Raw genomic sequence first — 20,250 nt, forward strand, 5'->3', positions numbered from 1 at the left:
GAGCGGACAAAAGTATCACGCGCCCGCAAGAAAGTTCCCCACCATCGCCGCAGGGACTTTTATGTTCTTTTTTGCGAAAAAGCGCCTCAGGGACTTTTCTGTTTTTTTGTTTTTACGAAAAAGCGCCTCAGGCACTTTACACGTGCCGGGTTTTGGGCCTCCCACGGACCGCTGCGTGCCATAGCGGGTGGCGTTCTTATCGGCTGCGCACGTGAATTGCTCGGCCCGCCGCGAAATTCCTACCGACTTCACGACGGGCGGCGGATGCTTGCCGACGTCGGACTTTTCTATACGAAAACGACCAAGCTAAGTAAGCATCTCCGTTAACACCCCCCCCCTCCGCCCCTTCACTATATAAAGCGAAGCGTGGCATGCAAACACCTCATCAATCTGTCTTTCGTCTCACTGACTTTTCTGTTTTTTTTTTTGAAAAAGCTTCTCAGTGACTTTCCTATTATTGTTGTTTTGCAAAAAAGCGCCTGAGGCACTTTACACGTGCCGGGTTTTGGGCCTCCTACAGACCGCCGTGTGCCATAGCGGGTGGCGTTCCTATCGGCTGCGCACGTGGATTGCTGGCCTGCTAGACATATAACCAATTATTACATGTTGATTAGGATTCTTTCTTTCTAACTAACCAGATTTTTAAGGGAATGAGGTCCTCATTTCCCTTATAACCTTTAATCAAAATCCACCTCTTTGTAAACCTATGTAAACTTATGTATTAACATTACTTGCACGCCGCACACGCCTTCCCTGCGAAAGTCGACCGGCGTAGTCGAAATTCCTACCGACTTCACGACGGACGACGGATGCTTGGCAGGCCTGGCCCTGAGGGGGGGGGGGGGAGGGGGGCGATCGGGGCGGTCGCCCCGGGCCCCCTGATGCCAAGGGGCCCCACATACGTGTTCTCGTCTTGTATGGGATTAGCTCCCTGATCAAATCCCAAAGTATCGCCTACCTCCTACGCGAAAACTAAATGGTATTACCGTTTCCTAGGATTTCCTTCCAGCTACGATTGAGGAGTAATTTGTTATTGCATGCGATTAATTGGGAGTAGTTATGGGGAAAATCGCTAGTGATTTGTTCCTTAATTTGCCAGCCGAAAATTGTGCGCTTAATTGTTTCATTTTCAGATGTTCTCCTAATTTTCAGCCAGGTCAAGCGGATCTTTTATAAAGGGGACATACCCGGAATGTTCAAAGGTTACAGAAGCTGAGAGTTGAGAGAATAGATCGTCCCCTACAGTAGCAGCACGGCACTTGATATCCATCTCCTATGTGTGCGTGGCGGCGCTTTGACTCACACAAGCTCCGTGTCGAAGGATGACTGAACCGCCGGCGATAGCCATGCCTTCCACGTAACCATGCCGACTCGCCGAGAGGCGATACAGTGTGATGGCGTGATTAGAAAAGATAAGTTATATGCCTCGGATCTCAATTTATCTGCTAGTGTAAGCCGTGTGAGATTTAACTGGGAAGCTTTATTTAAATTTATATATGATCATCAAAATTTCCTCTAGATTGTTGCAACTAGGCCATTATTAATCTATTCAGTTTTTGATGGGATTAATAATATATTCATTAGATAATGTTTGTGGATAGATGTTATTGGGGTTATAATTTTCGTATTTGATAACTTACCGGAAGTTGTTGTGGAGGAAAAAAAGTAATATAAATTTGGAAAACAAGGATTTTACATAATATGATATTTACATTAACATCAATCATATAAACGTGAGTGACTATCTGCTAAAATACCATGATTATCAGTGAATAAACTATTAGGTCCGATATTTTTATCATCAAAACAATCCAAAGAAGAGACTTGTATATAATAAAAATTAACATATTGCCTTCAGCGAAGAATAAAAGATCATTTTTTGTATATGATTTTATGCTCTACGCCCGGGCCCCTGGATTCTAGTTCCGTCCCGAGCCCCCGAATTCTCAGGACCGGCCCTGATGCTTCGCCGACGTCGGACTTTTCTATACGAAAATGACCAAGCTAAGTAAGCATCTCACGAGGACATGTACATGCCCCACGAGGACGAAGGTCACTCTCACGCTGAAGCTGATGCTGATGCTGCTGCAGTCTCCTCCTCCATCAGGGGCCTCGTCAAGGATAAGTGCCATGACTGCTTTCGCCGCCTCGGCGGAAGCACCGGCATCGCGGCCAAGCTCACTTCCCACCCGAAGCGGGGCATCAGGGACGAGGACATGACGTTGAGCTGGCGCAAGAAGGAGTTCGGCGACAATACGTGCCCCAAGCCCAGGCCCAGGACCTTCTTCCGCCACGTCTTGGACGCGCTCGGCCACGTCTCCGTCGTCGCGCTACTCGCCAGTGCCGCCGTCTCCCTCGGCTTAGGCATCATGGAGCATGGCGTCAAGGACGGGTGGTACGACGGTGCCACCATCTTCCTCGCCGCATTCGTCGTCTTCGGCGTCACCGCGGTCATCAGCCACGCCCAGGCCAAGAGGGACCACAAGCTCGCCACCGAGTCCGCCAACCTTGTCGTCACCGTCGTCCGCGCCGCCAGGAGACAGGAGATCTCCGTATTTGACGTCGTCGTCGGCGACGTGCTCATACTCAAGACCGGCGACGTCGTTCCAGCGGACGGGGTGTTCCTAGACGGCCACGGCTTCCAGGTGGACGAGTCGAGTTTGACGGGACATCCCGGCCCTATCGACATCGACGCCGGGACGAACCCCTTCCTCGCCTCCGGCGTGAAGGTCGTCAACGGCCACGGCTCCATGCTCGTCACCGCCGTCGGCACCAACACCACGGCTTGGAGCATCCTCTCAACGTTGAAATTGAACACTCGCCCGGCGCCGCTAGAGGAGCGCCTCGAGAGTCTCATTTCAACCATCGGCAAGGCTACCGTCGCCGTCGCGCTTGTCGCCTTCACCGTGCTCCTCGTTCGCCATTTCACCAACAGTAGCACGGGAAAGCCGCTGTTGATTGAAAAGGGCGTGCCGATTGCGGTGTCTCTCATGGCCACCTTTGCCATGAAGATGATGGTGAAGGATAAGGCGCTGGTGCACAGTTTGTCGGCGTCGGTCACGGTCATCTGCACCGACATGACCGGAATGCTCACCCTCAACAGGATGGAGGTGACCGAGTTCTGGGTCGGCACTGCCCGACCTAGAACCCCCACGGCGATATCTAGCAGCGTCGTTGGCCTGCTGTGCCAGGGCGTCGGGCTCAACACCACCGGAAGCGTGTACAAGCCGGACAATGTATCCCAACCGGAGATATCGGGCAGCCCGGTGGAGAAGGCACTTCTGTCATGGGCCACGGCGGACCTCTCCATGGATGCTGCCGCCTTGAAGAGGAGCTGCAAGGTAGTACATGTGGAGGCTTTCAACTCCGACGAGAAGCCCAGCCCCAGCCGTGCAATAATCAGGGACAAGGCCACACGTTTGTTGGTCGCGCACTGGAAAGGCGGCGCGGAGGTGCTCCTTGCCATGTGCTCCATGTACATGGACACGGATGCAACGGTGCGTGAACTCGGTGTGGAGCAGCGGAACAAGCTTGAGAAGGTGATCCGCGATATGGTGGCAAGCGGCCTCCGGTGCCTCGGCTTTGCTTATAAAAAGGTTGACGACACTGAGCAATCAAAGGTTCATCACCTGGAGGAACTGACATTGTTAGGTATAGTCGGCTTGAAAGACACTTGCCGACCAGAGGTCAATGCCACCATTGAAGATTGCACAAAGGCAAGCATGGCCGTGAAGATGCTCACCGGCGATAACATCCTCATGGCCCTTACTATCGCCAAGGAGTGCGGCATCATTTCGAGCAATGACCCCGACGGAGTCGTCATCGAGGGACACCAGTTCCGGGCCATGTCAGTGACACGACAACTCCAGATGGTGGACAAGATCCGTGTCATGGCGAGTTCCCGGCCCCAAGACAAGCTGTTGCTGGTGAAGCGGCTGAAGCACAAGGGCCACGTGGTGGCCGTGACCGCCGGCGAGGGCATCAATGATGCGGCGGCTCTCAAGGAGGCCGACGTGGTGCTGTGCATGGACGTCCATGGCACCGATGTCTCCACGGACACCATCTTCCTCAACGGCAAGTTCGACGTAGTGGTGAAGGCTACCCGGTGGGGACGCTGTGCCTATCACAACTTCCAGAAGTTCATCCAGTTCCACATCATCGTCAACGCCGTCGCAATCATCGTCAACTTCATGTCGGCGGTCACCATGGGTAACGTTCCACTGACCACCGTGCAAATCATGTGGGTGAACCTGGTGATGGGCGTCATGAGCACGCTGGCGCTATCCACTGACAAGCCCACCGACGCGCTCATGGAATCCCCACCCATTTCCCGCACGACACGGCTCATCAACAATGCCATGTGTTACATCATGGCCGCGCAGGCAATGTTTCAGATCGCCGTGCTGCTGGGGCTCCAATTCCTTGGCAACGATGACCAAGCCAGTGCCACCATGATCTTCAATGTCTTCATGCTCTTCCAGGTGTTCAACGAGTTCAACATGAGGGACAACGTCCTTGCCGGGGTGCTCAAGAATAGGATGTTCCTCCTCATCGTCGCCCTGGCGCTCGTGCTGCAGGTGGTGACGGTGGAGGTGCTCACGAAGTTCGTTGGTACCACGAAGCTCGGCTTGGGGCAATGGGGCGTCTGCCTCGCCATCGCCACCGTGTCGTGGCCCGTTGGTTGGGCCGTCAAGTTCATCCCAGTGCCGGTTCGTAGCAGTTGACAAGCCTAGCCTAGTAGCGAATCAAAGGCGATGTGTGGGGTCCTGGACCCGTTTCTGTTGGTAGCAAGTTCAACTGGATCTACTTACTCAAAAAAATCTGACGTTTCTGAAAAGTTTCACATCTTTCAACAACATGTTGAGCGTCTCTTTCATCGTAACATCCTTGCTACCCAAACTGATCGGGGTACCCAAAAACTCCGAGCAGACACCATTATTTTGGTTGATGCTTTTTTTATCTTGGGCGGTCATGTAAAATGTATTCCCATTTATATCAATGCCCTTGGAAAGTCAATACACTCAAAGATGGTGTCCTGGCCAACAAGTACACGTCATCTCCAACAGTGTTGTTACTCATGAGATGTGTTTGCAACCAACCACAAAAAGTCCCCATGTGTTCACGTGTAATCGAGTCGTCAGACTACTCCATGTGTTTGGAGCATAGAATATTCTCATGTTCATTGATGTACGGGGCCACCAAGGTATTTTTGTATAACTGTGTAGTGTGCTTGCGCCCAAGAATGTCCGTTCCTACATATTATTGAGTTTGGTCCTAGCATGCCTTTTCCACTCAGTTTTCCCTCATGCCGCGATTGAGGAACACCAATCGGCTTAATGTCAGGAATAAAGTCAATACAAAACTCAATGCCCTCCTCTATTTCGTGGCCCTTGAAGATGCTTTCATTTGGCCTAGCACGGTTACGGACAGTAAACTAGAAAACTTGCTACAAAACCAAAGACCAGGATGGCCTAGATATATTCAATTTGAAACATATGAATAAAGCACTACAGGCCAATTATTTCTGGAAATTAGAAATGAATTTCGATTGTGACAAGATGTGTTGTTGAATGAATATTTAAATAACAAGTGTATTTATTTGATTAAATCTAAGGTGTGATATTACTATTTTTGGACTAGCTAGCTTGTTAAAAGCTTATACATTTTTTCTAAACATTACAACAGGGTGTTAGGTAATGGAAACAACACTATGTCTTGGAAATATTGTTGGGTTGGTGATAAGCCACTCAATTTTTTTCTACCATAGGATTTATAGCAATTTTTTATCATAATATCTTAGTTGATTAAGCCATTGTTAAAGGACGAAATGGTTCTATCTTAAGAATAAATCCTTTTTTGAGAATCGCTTAAGATTTGAAATAGTCTCAAACTACGATGTGAGGAGATAATGATGGTATGGTAATGATAAGATCGAATGGATGCTAACTGCTGATAGCAATTTTACAATGAGATCCCTGTGCAAATATTGGTTAATTGTGCTTGTGGTTTTACCGAGAAACTCTTGTGGAAACTAAGATTCCTTCATAATTTTATGTTTTTAATTTTTTTCATGGTCAAAAAAAGCATTCTTACCAAAGACCATTAGTTAAGAAGGGGATTTGGTAACAATTATTTTTCTATATCTAGTCGGTTTGTGTTGTTTTCCGGAGATGACCTAGGTGCGACTGCTAAATAATAAATACTCCCTCTGTTTCAAAATATTTGTGGTGGTTTTAGGTCGAACTAAAATCACGACAAGCATTTGACAACTATTTTAATATGAACGGAGTACATATCAATGCTGCAATCGAAAATTCCTTTTGGGGGAAGAAGTCCAATGAAGTTGGTTTCTGAAAAATTCAAAATTCATACAAATTAGTATATTTACATTTTAAAAAATTCGGAAAAAAACAATAGATATACAAGGAGGCATAATGCACAAGTGCGTAAATTTTCAGGACGAAATACATTGAAATGAGGGTTGTGCAAAAAAGAAAAATCTAGGATTTTTTAACACATAATAATATTCATCCTCCGAGGCTATGAATTTGTGTCTATAGATTACTAAAGTACTGATTTAAACATAGGACCGGACTGCTTTCTCATCTTTTCGTTTGGGGTCCTCTTCATGAAAGACGGGGACTTGTTTGATATATCATGTTTCTTTGATGTCTTGATGTAAACCGCTTTGTAATCCTGTCTTATGTGGTGTAATGCAGTGTCTAGGACCTTCGTGACCGTTTCTTGTTATAAAATAATTAGGGCAGGGCGAACGCTCGATCCAAACGCATCTGTCCGTGCAGGTTTCGGAGCATGCGCGGGACGGACCACCGGACAGCGCGAGTTAGAAAAGCTACGCGCACGCGGGTTGCGTCAGCACGAGGATGACAGACGGCCCCCACAAAGTACGGAGCGGACAAAAGTATCACGCGCCCGCAAGAAAGTTCCCCACCATCGCCGCAGGGACTTTTATGTTCTTTTTTGCGAAAAAGCGCCTCAGGGACTTTTCTGTTTTTTTGTTTTTACGAAAAAGCGCCTCAGGCACTTTACACGTGCCGGGTTTTGGGCCTCCCACGGACCGCTGCGTGCCATAGCGGGTGGCGTTCTTATCGGCTGCGCACGTGAATTGCTCGGCCCGCCGCGAAATTCCTACCGACTTCACGACGGGCGGCGGATGCTTGCCGACGTCGGACTTTTCTATACGAAAACGACCAAGCTAAGTAAGCATCTCCGTTAACACCCCCCCCTCCGCCCCTTCACTATATAAAGCGAAGCGTGGCATGCAAACACCTCATCAATCTGTCTTTCGTCTCACTGACTTTTCTGTTTTTTTTTTCGAAAAAGCGTCTCAGTGACTTTCCTATTATTGTTGTTTTGCAAAAAAGCGCCTGAGGCACTTTACACGTGCCGGGTTTTGGGCCTCCTACAGACCGCCGTGTGCCATAGCGGGTGGCGTTCCTATCGGCTGCGCACGTGGATTGCTGGCCTGCTAGACATATAACCAATTATTACATGTTGATTAGGATTCTTTCTTTCTAACTAACCAGATTTTTAAGGGAATGAGGTCCTCATTTCCCTTATAACCTTTAATCAAAATCCACCTCTTTGTAAACCTATGTAAACTTATGTATTAACATTACTTGCACGCCGCACACGCCTTCCCTGCGAAAGTCGACCGGCGTAGTCGAAATTCCTACCGACTTCACGACGGACGACGGATGCTTGGCAGGCCTGGCCCTGAGGGGGGGGGGGAGGGGGGCGATCGGGGCGGTCGCCCCGGGCCCCCTGATGCCAAGGGGCCCCACATACGTGTTCTCGTCTTGTATGGGATTAGCTCCCTGATCAAATCCCAAAGTATCGCCTACCTCCTACGCGAAAACTAAATGGTATTACCGTTTCCCAGGATTTCCTTCCAGCTACGATTGAGGAGTAATTTGTTATTGCATGCGATTAATTGGGAGTAGTTATGGGGAAAATCGCTAGTGATTTGTTCCTTAATTTGCCAGCCGAAAATTGTGCGCTTAATTGTTTCATTTTCAGATGTTCTCCTAATTTTCAGCCAGGTCAAGCGGATCTTTTATAAAGGGGACATACCCGGAATGTTCAAAGGTTACAGAAGCTGAGAGTTGAGAGAATAGATCGTCCCCTACAGTAGCAGCACGGCACTTGATATCCATCTCCTATGTGTGCGTGGCGGCGCTTTGACTCACACAAGCTCCGTGTCGAAGGATGACTGAACCGCCGGCGATAGCCATGCCTTCCACGTAACCATGCCGACTCGCCGAGAGGCGATACAGTGTGATGGCGTGATTAGAAAAGATAAGTTATATGCCTCGGATCTCAATTTATCTGCTAGTGTAAGCCGTGTGAGATTTAACTGGGAAGCTTTATTTAAATTTATATATGATCATCAAAATTTCCTCTAGATTGTTGCAACTAGGCCATTATTAATCTATTCAGTTTTTGATGGGATTAATAATATATTCATTAGATAATGTTTGTGGATAGATGTTATTGGGGTTATAATTTTCGTATTTGATAACTTACCGGAAGTTGTTGTGGAGGAAAAAAAGTAATATAAATTTGGAAAACAAGGATTTTACATAATATGATATTTACATTAACATCAATCATATAAACGTGAGTGACTATCTGCTAAAATACCATGATTATCAGTGAATAAACTATTAGGTCCGATATTTTTATCATCAAAACAATCCAAAGAAGAGACTTGTATATAATAAAAATTAACATATTGCCTTCAGCGAAGAATAAAAGATCATTTTTTGTATATGATTTTATGCTCTACGCCCGGGCCCCTGGATTCTAGTTCCGTCCCGAGCCCCCGAATTCTCAGGACCGGCCCTGATGCTTCGCCGACGTCGGACTTTTCTATACGAAAATGACCAAGCTAAGTAAGCATCTCACGAGGACATGTACATGCCCCACGAGGACGAAGGTCACTCTCACGCTGAAGCTGATGCTGATGCTGCTGCAGTCTCCTCCTCCATCAGGGGCCTCGTCAAGGATAAGTGCCATGACTGCTTTCGCCGCCTCGGCGGAAGCACCGGCATCGCGGCCAAGCTCACTTCCCACCCGAAGCGGGGCATCAGGGACGAGGACATGACGTTGAGCTGGCGCAAGAAGGAGTTCGGCGACAATACGTGCCCCAAGCCCAGGCCCAGGACCTTCTTCCGCCACGTCTTGGACGCGCTCGGCCACGTCTCCGTCGTCGCGCTACTCGCCAGTGCCGCCGTCTCCCTCGGCTTAGGCATCATGGAGCATGGCGTCAAGGACGGGTGGTACGACGGTGCCACCATCTTCCTCGCCGCATTCGTCGTCTTCGGCGTCACCGCGGTCATCAGCCACGCCCAGGCCAAGAGGGACCACAAGCTCGCCACCGAGTCCGCCAACCTTGTCGTCACCGTCGTCCGCGCCGCCAGGAGACAGGAGATCTCCGTATTTGACGTCGTCGTCGGCGACGTGCTCATACTCAAGACCGGCGACGTCGTTCCAGCGGACGGGGTGTTCCTAGACGGCCACGGCTTCCAGGTGGACGAGTCGAGTTTGACGGGACATCCCGGCCCTATCGACATCGACGCCGGGACGAACCCCTTCCTCGCCTCCGGCGTGAAGGTCGTCAACGGCCACGGCTCCATGCTCGTCACCGCCGTCGGCACCAACACCACGGCTTGGAGCATCCTCTCAACGTTGAAATTGAACACTCGCCCGGCGCCGCTAGAGGAGCGCCTCGAGAGTCTCATTTCAACCATCGGCAAGGCTACCGTCGCCGTCGCGCTTGTCGCCTTCACCGTGCTCCTCGTTCGCCATTTCACCAACAGTAGCACGGGAAAGCCGCTGTTGATTGAAAAGGGCGTGCCGATTGCGGTGTCTCTCATGGCCACCTTTGCCATGAAGATGATGGTGAAGGATAAGGCGCTGGTGCACAGTTTGTCGGCGTCGGTCACGGTCATCTGCACCGACATGACCGGAATGCTCACCCTCAACAGGATGGAGGTGACCGAGTTCTGGGTCGGCACTGCCCGACCTAGAACCCCCACGGCGATATCTAGCAGCGTCGTTGGCCTGCTGTGCCAGGGCGTCGGGCTCAACACCACCGGAAGCGTGTACAAGCCGGACAATGTATCCCAACCGGAGATATCGGGCAGCCCGGTGGAGAAGGCACTTCTGTCATGGGCCACGGCGGACCTCTCCATGGATGCTGCCGCCTTGAAGAGGAGCTGCAAGGTAGTACATGTGGAGGCTTTCAACTCCGACGAGAAGCCCAGCCCCAGCCGTGCAATAATCAGGGACAAGGCCACACGTTTGTTGGTCGCGCACTGGAAAGGCGGCGCGGAGGTGCTCCTTGCCATGTGCTCCATGTACATGGACACGGATGCAACGGTGCGTGAACTCGGTGTGGAGCAGCGGAACAAGCTTGAGAAGGTGATCCGCGATATGGTGGCAAGCGGCCTCCGGTGCCTCGGCTTTGCTTATAAAAAGGTTGACGACACTGAGCAATCAAAGGTTCATCACCTGGAGGAACTGACATTGTTAGGTATAGTCGGCTTGAAAGACACTTGCCGACCAGAGGTCAATGCCACCATTGAAGATTGCACAAAGGCAAGCATGGCCGTGAAGATGCTCACCGGCGATAACATCCTCATGGCCCTTACTATCGCCAAGGAGTGCGGCATCATTTCGAGCAATGACCCCGACGGAGTCGTCATCGAGGGACACCAGTTCCGGGCCATGTCAGTGACACGACAACTCCAGATGGTGGACAAGATCCGTGTCATGGCGAGTTCCCGGCCCCAAGACAAGCTGTTGCTGGTGAAGCGGCTGAAGCACAAGGGCCACGTGGTGGCCGTGACCGCCGGCGAGGGCATCAATGATGCGGCGGCTCTCAAGGAGGCCGACGTGGTGCTGTGCATGGACGTCCATGGCACCGATGTCTCCACGGACACCATCTTCCTCAACGGCAAGTTCGACGTAGTGGTGAAGGCTACCCGGTGGGGACGCTGTGCCTATCACAACTTCCAGAAGTTCATCCAGTTCCACATCATCGTCAACGCCGTCGCAATCATCGTCAACTTCATGTCGGCGGTCACCATGGGTAACGTTCCACTGACCACCGTGCAAATCATGTGGGTGAACCTGGTGATGGGCGTCATGAGCACGCTGGCGCTATCCACTGACAAGCCCACCGACGCGCTCATGGAATCCCCACCCATTTCCCGCACGACACGGCTCATCAACAATGCCATGTGTTACATCATGGCCGCGCAGGCAATGTTTCAGATCGCCGTGCTGCTGGGGCTCCAATTCCTTGGCAACGATGACCAAGCCAGTGCCACCATGATCTTCAATGTCTTCATGCTCTTCCAGGTGTTCAACGAGTTCAACATGAGGGACAACGTCCTTGCCGGGGTGCTCAAGAATAGGATGTTCCTCCTCATCGTCGCCCTGGCGCTCGTGCTGCAGGTGGTGACGGTGGAGGTGCTCACGAAGTTCGTTGGTACCACGAAGCTCGGCTTGGGGCAATGGGGCGTCTGCCTCGCCATCGCCACCGTGTCGTGGCCCGTTGGTTGGGCCGTCAAGTTCATCCCAGTGCCGGTTCGTAGCAGTTGACAAGCCTAGCCTAGTAGCGAATCAAAGGCGATGTGTGGGGTCCTGGACCCGTTTCTATTGGTAGCAAGTTCAACTGGATCTACTTACTCAAAAAAATCTGACGTTTCTGAAAAGTTTCACATCTTTCAACAACATGTTGAGCGTCTCTTTCATCGTAACATCCTTGCTACCCAAACTGATCGGGGTACCCAAAAACTCCGAGCAGACACCATTATTTTGGTTGATGCTTTTTTTATCTTGGGCGGTCATGTAAAATGTATTCCCATTTATATCAATGCCCTTGGAAAGTCAATACACTCAAAGATGGTGTCCTGGCCAACAAGTACACGTCATCTCCAACAGTGTTGTTACTCATGAGATGTGTTTGCAACCAACCACAAAAAGTCCCCATGTGTTCACGTGTAATCGAGTCGTCAGACTACTCCATGTGTTTGGAGCATAGAATATTCTCATGTTCATTGATGTACGGGGCCACCAAGGTATTTTTGTATAACTGTGTAGTGTGCTTGCGCCCAAGAATGTCCGTTCCTACATATTATTGAGTTTGGTCCTAGCATGCCTTTTCCACTCAGTTTTCCCTCATGCCGCGATTGAGGAACACCAATCGGCTTAATGTCAGGAATAAAGTCAATACAAAACTCAATGCCCTCCTCTATTTCGTGGCCCTTGAAGATGCTTTCATTTGGCCTAGCACGGTTACGGACAGTAAACTAGAAAACTTGCTACAAAACCAAAGACCAGGATGGCCTAGATATATTCAATTTGAAACATATGAATAAAGCACTACAGGCCAATTATTTCTGGAAATTAGAAATGAATTTCGATTGTGACAAGATGTGTTGTTGAATGAATATTTAAATAACAAGTGTATTTATTTGATTAAATCTAAGGTGTGATATTACTATTTTTGGACTAGCTAGCTTGTTAAAAGCTTATACATTTTTTCTAAACATTACAACAGGGTGTTAGGTAATGGAAACAACACTATGTCTTGGAAATATTGTTGGGTTGGTGATAAGCCACTCAATTTTTTTCTACCATAGGATTTATAGCAATTTTTTATCATAATATCTTAGTTGATTAAGCCATTGTTAAAGGACGAAATGGTTCTATCTTAAGAATAAATCCTTTTTTGAGAATCGCTTAAGATTTGAAATAGTCTCAAACTACGATGTGAGGAGATAATGATGGTATGGTAATGATAAGATCGAATGGATGCTAACTGCTGATAGCAATTTTACAATGAGATCCCTGTGCAAATATTGGTTAATTGTGCTTGTGGTTTTACCGAGAAACTCTTGTGGAAACTAAGATTCCTTCATAATTTTATGTTTTTAATTTTTTTCATGGTCAAAAAAAGCATTCTTACCAAAGACCATTAGTTAAGAAGGGGATTTGGTAACAATTATTTTTCTATATCTAGTCGGTTTGTGTTGTTTTCCGGAGATGACCTAGGTGCGACTGCTAAATAATAAATACTCCCTCTGTTTCAAAATATTTGTGGTGGTTTTAGGTCGAACTAAAATCACGACAAGCATTTGACAACTATTTTAATATGAACGGAGTACATATCAATGCTGCAATCGAAAATTCCTTTTGGGGGAAGAAGTCCAATGAAGTTGGTTTCTGAAAAATTCAAAATTCATACAAATTAGTATATTTACATTTTAAAAAATTCGGAAAAAAACAATAGATATACAAGGAGGCATAATGCACAAGTGCGTAAATTTTCAGGACGAAATACATTGAAATGAGGGTTGTGCAAAAAAGAAAAATCTAGGATTTTTTAACACATAATAATATTCATCCTCCGAGGCTATGAATTTGTGTCTATAGATTACTAAAGTACTGATTTAAACATAGGACCGGACTGCTTTCTCATCTTTTCGTTTGGGGTCCTCTTCATGAAAGACGGGGACTTGTTTGATATATCATGTTTCTTTGATGTCTTGATGTAAACCGCTTTGTAATCCTGTCTTATGTGGTGTAATGCAGTGTCTAGGACCTTCGTGACCGTTTCTTGTTATAAAATAATTAGGGCAGGGCGAACGCTCGATCCAAACGCATCTGTCCGTGCAGGTTTCGGAGCATGCGCGGGACGGACCACCGGACAGCGCGAGTTAGAAAAGCTACGCGCACGCGGGTTGCGTCAGCACGAGGATGACAGACGGCCCCCACAAAGTACGGAGCGGACAAAAGTATCACGCGCCCGCAAGAAAGTTCCCCACCATCGCCGCAGGGACTTTTATGTTCTTTTTTGCGAAAAAGCGCCTCAGGGACTTTTCTGTTTTTTTGTTTTTACGAAAAAGCGCCTCAGGCACTTTACACGTGCCGGGTTTTGGGCCTCCCACGGACCGCTGCGTGCCATAGCGGGTGGCGTTCTTATCGGCTGCGCACGTGAATTGCTCGGCCCGCCGCGAAATTCCTACCGACTTCACGACGGGCGGCGGATGCTTGCCGACGTCGGACTTTTCTATACGAAAACGACCAAGCTAAGTAAGCATCTCCGTTAACACCCCCCCCTCCGCCCCTTCACTATATAAAGCGAAGCGTGGCATGCAAACACCTCATCAATCTGTCTTTCGTCTCACTGACTTTTCTGTTTTTTTTTTCGAAAAAGCGTCTCAGTGACTTTCCTATTATTGTTGTTTTGCAAAAAAGCGCCTGAGGCACTTTACACGTGCCGGGTTTTGGGCCTCCTACAGACCGCCGTGTGCCATAGCGGGTGGCGTTCCTATCGGCTGCGCACGTGGATTGCTGGCCTGCTAGACATATAACCAATTATTACATGTTGATTAGGATTCTTTCTTTCTAACTAACCAGATTTTTAAGGGAATGAGGTCCTCATTTCCCTTATAATCTTTAATCAAAATCCACCTCTTTGTAAACCTATGTAAACTTATGTATTAACATTACTTGCACGCCGCACACGCCTTCCCTGCGAAAGTCGACCGGCGTAGTCGAAATTCCTACCGACTTCACGACGGACGACGGATGCTTGGCAGGCCTGGCCCTGAGGGGGGGGGGGAGGGGGGCGATCGGGGCGGTCGCCCCGGGCCCCCTGATGCCAAGGGGCCCCACATACGTGTTCTCGTCTTGTATGGGATTAGCTCCCTGATCAAATCCCAAAGTATCGCCTACCTCCTACGCGAAAACTAAATGGTATTACCGTTTCCCAGGATTTCCTTCCAGCTACGATTGAGGAGTAATTTGTTATTGCATGCGATTAATTGGGAGTAGTTATGGGGAAAATCGCTAGTGATTTGTTCCTTAATTTGCCAGCCGAAAATTGTGCGCTTAATTGTTTCATTTTCAGATGTTCTCCTAATTTTCAGCCAGGTCAAGCGGATCTTTTATAAAGGGGACATACCCGGAATGTTCAAAGGTTACAGAAGCTGAGAGTTGAGAGAATAGATCGTCCCCTACAGTAGCAGCACGGCACTTGATATCCATCTCCTATGTGTGCGTGGCGGCGCTTTGACTCACACAAGCTCCATGTCGAAGGATGACTGAACCGCCGGCGATAGCCATGCCTTCCACGTAACCATGCCGACTCGCCGAGAGGCGATACAGTGTGATGGCGTGATTAGAAAAGATAAGTTATATGCCTCGGATCTCAATTTATCTGCTAGTGTAAGCCGTGTGAGATTTAACTGGGAAGCTTTATTTAAATTTATATATGATCATCAAAATTTCCTCTAGATTGTTGCAACTAGGCCATTATTAATCTATTCAGTTTTTGATGGGATTAATAATATATTCATTAGATAATGTTTGTGGATAGATGTTATTGGGGTTATAATTTTCGTATTTGATAACTTACCGGAAGTTGTTGTGGAGGAAAAAAAGTAATATAAATTTGGAAAACAAGGATTTTACATAATATGATATTTACATTAACATCAATCATATAAACGTGAGTGACTATCTGCTAAAATACCATGATTATCAGTGAATAAACTATTAGGTCCGATATTTTTATCATCAAAACAATCCAAAGAAGAGACTTGTATATAATAAAAATTAACATATTGCCTTCAGCGAAGAATAAAAGATCATTTTTTGTATATGATTTTATGCTCTACGCCCGGGCCCCTGGATTCTAGTTCCGTCCCGAGCCCCCGAATTCTCAGGACCGGCCCTGATGCTTCGCCGACGTCGGACTTTTCTATACGAAAATGACCAAGCTAAGTAAGCATCTCACGAGGACATGTACATGCCCCACGAGGACGAAGGTCACTCTCACGCTGAAGCTGATGCTGATGCTGCTGCAGTCTCCTCCTCCATCAGGGGCCTCGTCAAGGATAAGTGCCATGACTGCTTTCGCCGCCTCGGCGGAAGCACCGGCATCGCGGCCAAGCTCACTTCCCACCCGAAGCGGGGCATCAGGGACGAGGACATGACGTTGAGCTGGCGCAAGAAGGAGTTCGGCGACAATACGTGCCCCAAGCCCAGGCCCAGGACCTTCTTCCGCCACGTCTTGGACGCGCTCGGCCACGTCTCCGTCGTCGCGCTACTCGCCAGTGCCGCCGTCTCCCTCGGCTTAGGCATCATGGAGCATGGCGTCAAGGACGGGTGGTACGACGGTGCCACCATCTTCCTCGCCGCATTCGTCGTCTTCGGCGTCACCGCGGTCATCAGCCACGCCCAGGCCAAGAGGGACCACAAGCTCGCCACCGAGTCCGCCAACCTTGTCGTCACCGTCGTCCGCGCCGCCAGGAGACAGGAGATCTCCGTATTTGACGTCGTCGTCGGCGACGTGCTCATACTCAAGACCGGCGACGTCGTTCCAGCGGACGGGGTGTTCCTAGACGGCCACGGCTTCCAGGTGGACGAGTCGAGTTTGACGGGACATCCCGGCCCTATCGACATCGACGCCGGGACGAACCCCTTCCTCGCCTCCGGCGTGAAGGTCGTCAACGGCCACGGCTCCATGCTCGTCACCGCCGTCGGCACCAACACCACGGCTTGGAGCATCCTCTCAACGTTGAAATTGAACACTCGCCCGGCGCCGCTAGAGGAGCGCCTCGAGAGTCTCATTTCAACCATCGGCAAGGCTACCGTCGCCGTCGCGCTTGTCGCCTTCACCGTGCTCCTCGTTCGCCATTTCACCAACAGTAGCACGGGAAAGCCGCTGTTGATTGAAAAGGGCGTGCCGATTGCGGTGTCTCTCATGGCCACCTTTGCCATGAAGATGATGGTGAAGGATAAGGCGCTGGTGCACAGTTTGTCGGCGTCGGTCACGGTCATCTGCACCGACATGACCGGAATGCTCACCCTCAACAGGATGGAGGTGACCGAGTTCTGGGTCGGCACTGCCCGACCTAGAACCCCCACGGCGATATCTAGCAGCGTCGTTGGCCTGCTGTGCCAGGGCGTCGGGCTCAACACCACCGGAAGCGTGTACAAGCCGGACAATGTATCCCAACCGGAGATATCGGGCAGCCCGGTGGAGAAGGCACTTCTGTCATGGGCCACGGCGGACCTCTCCATGGATGCTGCCGCCTTGAAGAGGAGCTGCAAGGTAGTACATGTGGAGGCTTTCAACTCCGACGAGAAGCCCAGCCCCAGCCGTGCAATAATCAGGGACAAGGCCACACGTTTGTTGGTCGCGCACTGGAAAGGCGGCGCGGAGGTGCTCCTTGCCATGTGCTCCATGTACATGGACACGGATGCAACGGTGCGTGAACTCGGTGTGGAGCAGCGGAACAAGCTTGAGAAGGTGATCCGCGATATGGTGGCAAGCGGCCTCCGGTGCCTCGGCTTTGCTTATAAAAAGGTTGACGACACTGAGCAATCAAAGGTTCATCACCTGGAGGAACTGACATTGTTAGGTATAGTCGGCTTGAAAGACACTTGCCGACCAGAGGTCAATGCCACCATTGAAGATTGCACAAAGGCAAGCATGGCCGTGAAGATGCTCACCGGCGATAACATCCTCATGGCCCTTACTATCGCCAAGGAGTGCGGCATCATTTCGAGCAATGACCCCGACGGAGTCGTCATCGAGGGACACCAGTTCCGGGCCATGTCAGTGACACGACAACTCCAGATGGTGGACAAGATCCGTGTCATGGCGAGTTCCCGGCCCCAAGACAAGCTGTTGCTGGTGAAGCGGCTGAAGCACAAGGGCCACGTGGTGGCCGTGACCGCCGGCGAGGGCATCAATGATGCGGCGGCTCTCAAGGAGGCCGACGTGGTGCTGTGCATGGACGTCCATGGCACCGATGTCTCCACGGACACCATCTTCCTCAACGGCAAGTTCGACGTAGTGGTGAAGGCTACCCGGTGGGGACGCTGTGCCTATCACAACTTCCAGAAGTTCATCCAGTTCCACATCATCGTCAACGCCGTCGCAATCATCGTCAACTTCATGTCGGCGGTCACCATGGGTAACGTTCCACTGACCACCGTGCAAATCATGTGGGTGAACCTGGTGATGGGCGTCATGAGCACGCTGGCGCTATCCACTGACAAGCCCACCGACGCGCTCATGGAATCCCCACCCATTTCCCGCACGACACGGCTCATCAACAATGCCATGTGTTACATCATGGCCGCGCAGGCAATGTTTCAGATCGCCGTGCTGCTGGGGCTCCAATTCCTTGGCAACGATGACCAAGCCAGTGCCACCATGATCTTCAATGTCTTCATGCTCTTCCAGGTGTTCAACGAGTTCAACATGAGGGACAACGTCCTTGCCGGGGTGCTCAAGAATAGGATGTTCCTCCTCATCGTCGCCCTGGCGCTCGTGCTGCAGGTGGTGACGGTGGAGGTGCTCACGAAGTTCGTTGGTACCACGAAGCTCGGCTTGGGGCAATGGGGCGTCTGCCTCGCCATCGCCACCGTGTCGTGGCCCGTTGGTTGGGCCGTCAAGTTCATCCCAGTGCCGGTTCGTAGCAGTTGACAAGCCTAGCCTAGTAGCGAATCAAAGGCGATGTGTGGGGTCCTGGACCCGTTTCTGTTGGTAGCAAGTTCAACTGGATCTACTTACTCAAAAAAATCTGACGTTTCTGAAAAGTTTCACATCTTTCAACAACATGTTGAGCGTCTCTTTCATCGTAACATCCTTGCTACCCAAACTGATCGGGGTACCAAAAACTCCGAGCAGACACCATTATTTTGGTTGATGCTTTTTTTATCTTGGGCGGTCATGTAAAATGTATTCCCATTTATATCAATGCCCTTGGAAAGTCAATACACTCAAAGATGGTGTCCTGGCCAACAAGTACACGTCATCTCCAACAGTGTTGTTACTCATGAGATGTGTTTGCAACCAACCACAAAAAGTCCCCATGTGTTCACGTGTAATCGAGTCGTCAGACTACTCCATGTGTTTGGAGCATAGAATATTCTCATGTTCATTGATGTACGGGGCCACCAAGGTATTTTTGTATAACTGTGTAGTGTGCTTGCGCCCAAGAATGTCCGTTCCTACATATTATTGAGTTTGGTCCTAGCATGCCTTTTCCACTCAGTTTTCCCTCATGCCGCGATTGAGGAACACCAATCGGCTTAATGTCAGGAATAAAGTCAATACAAAACTCAATGCCCTCCTCTATTTCGTGGCCCTTGAAGATGCTTTCATTTGGCCTAGCACGGTTACGGACAGTAAACTAGAAAACTTGCTACAAAACCAAAGACCAGGATGGCCTAGATATATTCAATTTGAAACATATGAATAAAGCACTACAGGCCAATTATTTCTGGAAATTAGAAATGAATTTCGATTGTGACAAGATGTGTTGTTGAATGAATATTTAAATAACAAGTGTATTTATTTGATTAAATCTAAGGTGTGATATTACTATTTTTGGACTAGCTAGCTTGTTAAAAGCTTATACATTTTTTCTAAACATTACAACAGGGTGTTAGGTAATGGAAACAACACTATGTCTTGGAAATATTGTTGGGTTGGTGATAAGCCACTCAATTTTTTTCTACCATAGGATTTATAGCAATTTTTTATCATAATATCTTAGTTGATTAAGCCATTGTTAAAGGACGAAATGGTTCTATCTTAAGAATAAATCCTTTTTTGAGAATCGCTTAAGATTTGAAATAGTCTCAAACTACGATGTGAGGAGATAATGATGGTATGGTAATGATAAGATCGAATGGATGCTAACTGCTGATAGCAATTTTACAATGAGATCCCTGTGCAAATATTGGTTAATTGTGCTTGTGGTTTTACCGAGAAACTCTTGTGGAAACTAAGATTCCTTCATAATTTTATGTTTTTAATTTTTTTCATGGTCAAAAAAAGCATTCTTACCAAAGACCATTAGTTAAGAAGGGGATTTGGTAACAATTATTTTTCTATATCTAGTCGGTTTGTGTTGTTTTCCGGAGATGACCTAGGTGCGACTGCTAAATAATAAATACTCCCTCTGTTTCAAAATATTTGTGGTGGTTTTAGGTCGAACTAAAATCACGACAAGCATTTGACAACTATTTTAATATGAACGGAGTACATATCAATGCTGCAATCGAAAATTCCTTTTGGGGGAAGAAGTCCAATGAAGTTGGTTTCTGAAAAATTCAAAATTCATACAAATTAGTATATTTACATTTTAAAAAATTCGGAAAAAAACAATAGATATACAAGGAGGCATAATG

The 20,250-nt window shown here is 48.7% G+C and overlaps 3 protein-coding genes across 3 annotated transcripts; all 3 read left to right on the forward strand.

Moving 5' to 3' along the window:
* Nucleotides 1-2,027: 2,027 nt before the first annotated feature.
* LOC123441314 (calcium-transporting ATPase 7, plasma membrane-type-like) lies at nucleotides 2,028-4,724 on the forward strand. The gene has a single exon (XM_045117794.1). It carries the CDS (start codon nucleotides 2,028-2,030, stop codon nucleotides 4,722-4,724), a length of 2,697 nt encoding a protein of 898 aa, XP_044973729.1.
* A 4,210-nt stretch (nucleotides 4,725-8,934) lies between these two features.
* LOC123441315 (calcium-transporting ATPase 7, plasma membrane-type-like) lies at nucleotides 8,935-11,631 on the forward strand. The gene has a single exon (XM_045117795.1). The coding sequence runs from the start codon at nucleotides 8,935-8,937 to the stop codon at nucleotides 11,629-11,631; it is 2,697 nt and encodes an 898-aa protein (XP_044973730.1).
* A 4,210-nt stretch (nucleotides 11,632-15,841) lies between these two features.
* On the forward strand, nucleotides 15,842-18,538 carry LOC123441316 (calcium-transporting ATPase 7, plasma membrane-type-like). Its single transcript, XM_045117796.1, has one exon. It carries the CDS (start codon nucleotides 15,842-15,844, stop codon nucleotides 18,536-18,538), a length of 2,697 nt encoding a protein of 898 aa, XP_044973731.1.
* Nucleotides 18,539-20,250: the final 1,712 nt, after the last annotated feature.

Source organism: Hordeum vulgare, chromosome 3H (genome assembly GCF_904849725.1).
Source record: "Hordeum vulgare subsp. vulgare chromosome 3H, MorexV3_pseudomolecules_assembly, whole genome shotgun sequence".
Lineage (NCBI taxonomy): Eukaryota > Viridiplantae > Streptophyta > Magnoliopsida > Poales > Poaceae > Hordeum > Hordeum vulgare.

What these genes read in the sequence shown, in the direction of transcription:
- LOC123441314 (XM_045117794.1), top strand. Translation starts at nt 2,028, where the DNA reads ATGTACATGCCCCACGAGGACGAAGGTCACTCTCACGCTGAAGCTGAT.
- LOC123441315 (XM_045117795.1), top strand. Translation starts at nt 8,935, where the DNA reads ATGTACATGCCCCACGAGGACGAAGGTCACTCTCACGCTGAAGCTGAT.
- LOC123441316 (XM_045117796.1), top strand. Translation starts at nt 15,842, where the DNA reads ATGTACATGCCCCACGAGGACGAAGGTCACTCTCACGCTGAAGCTGAT.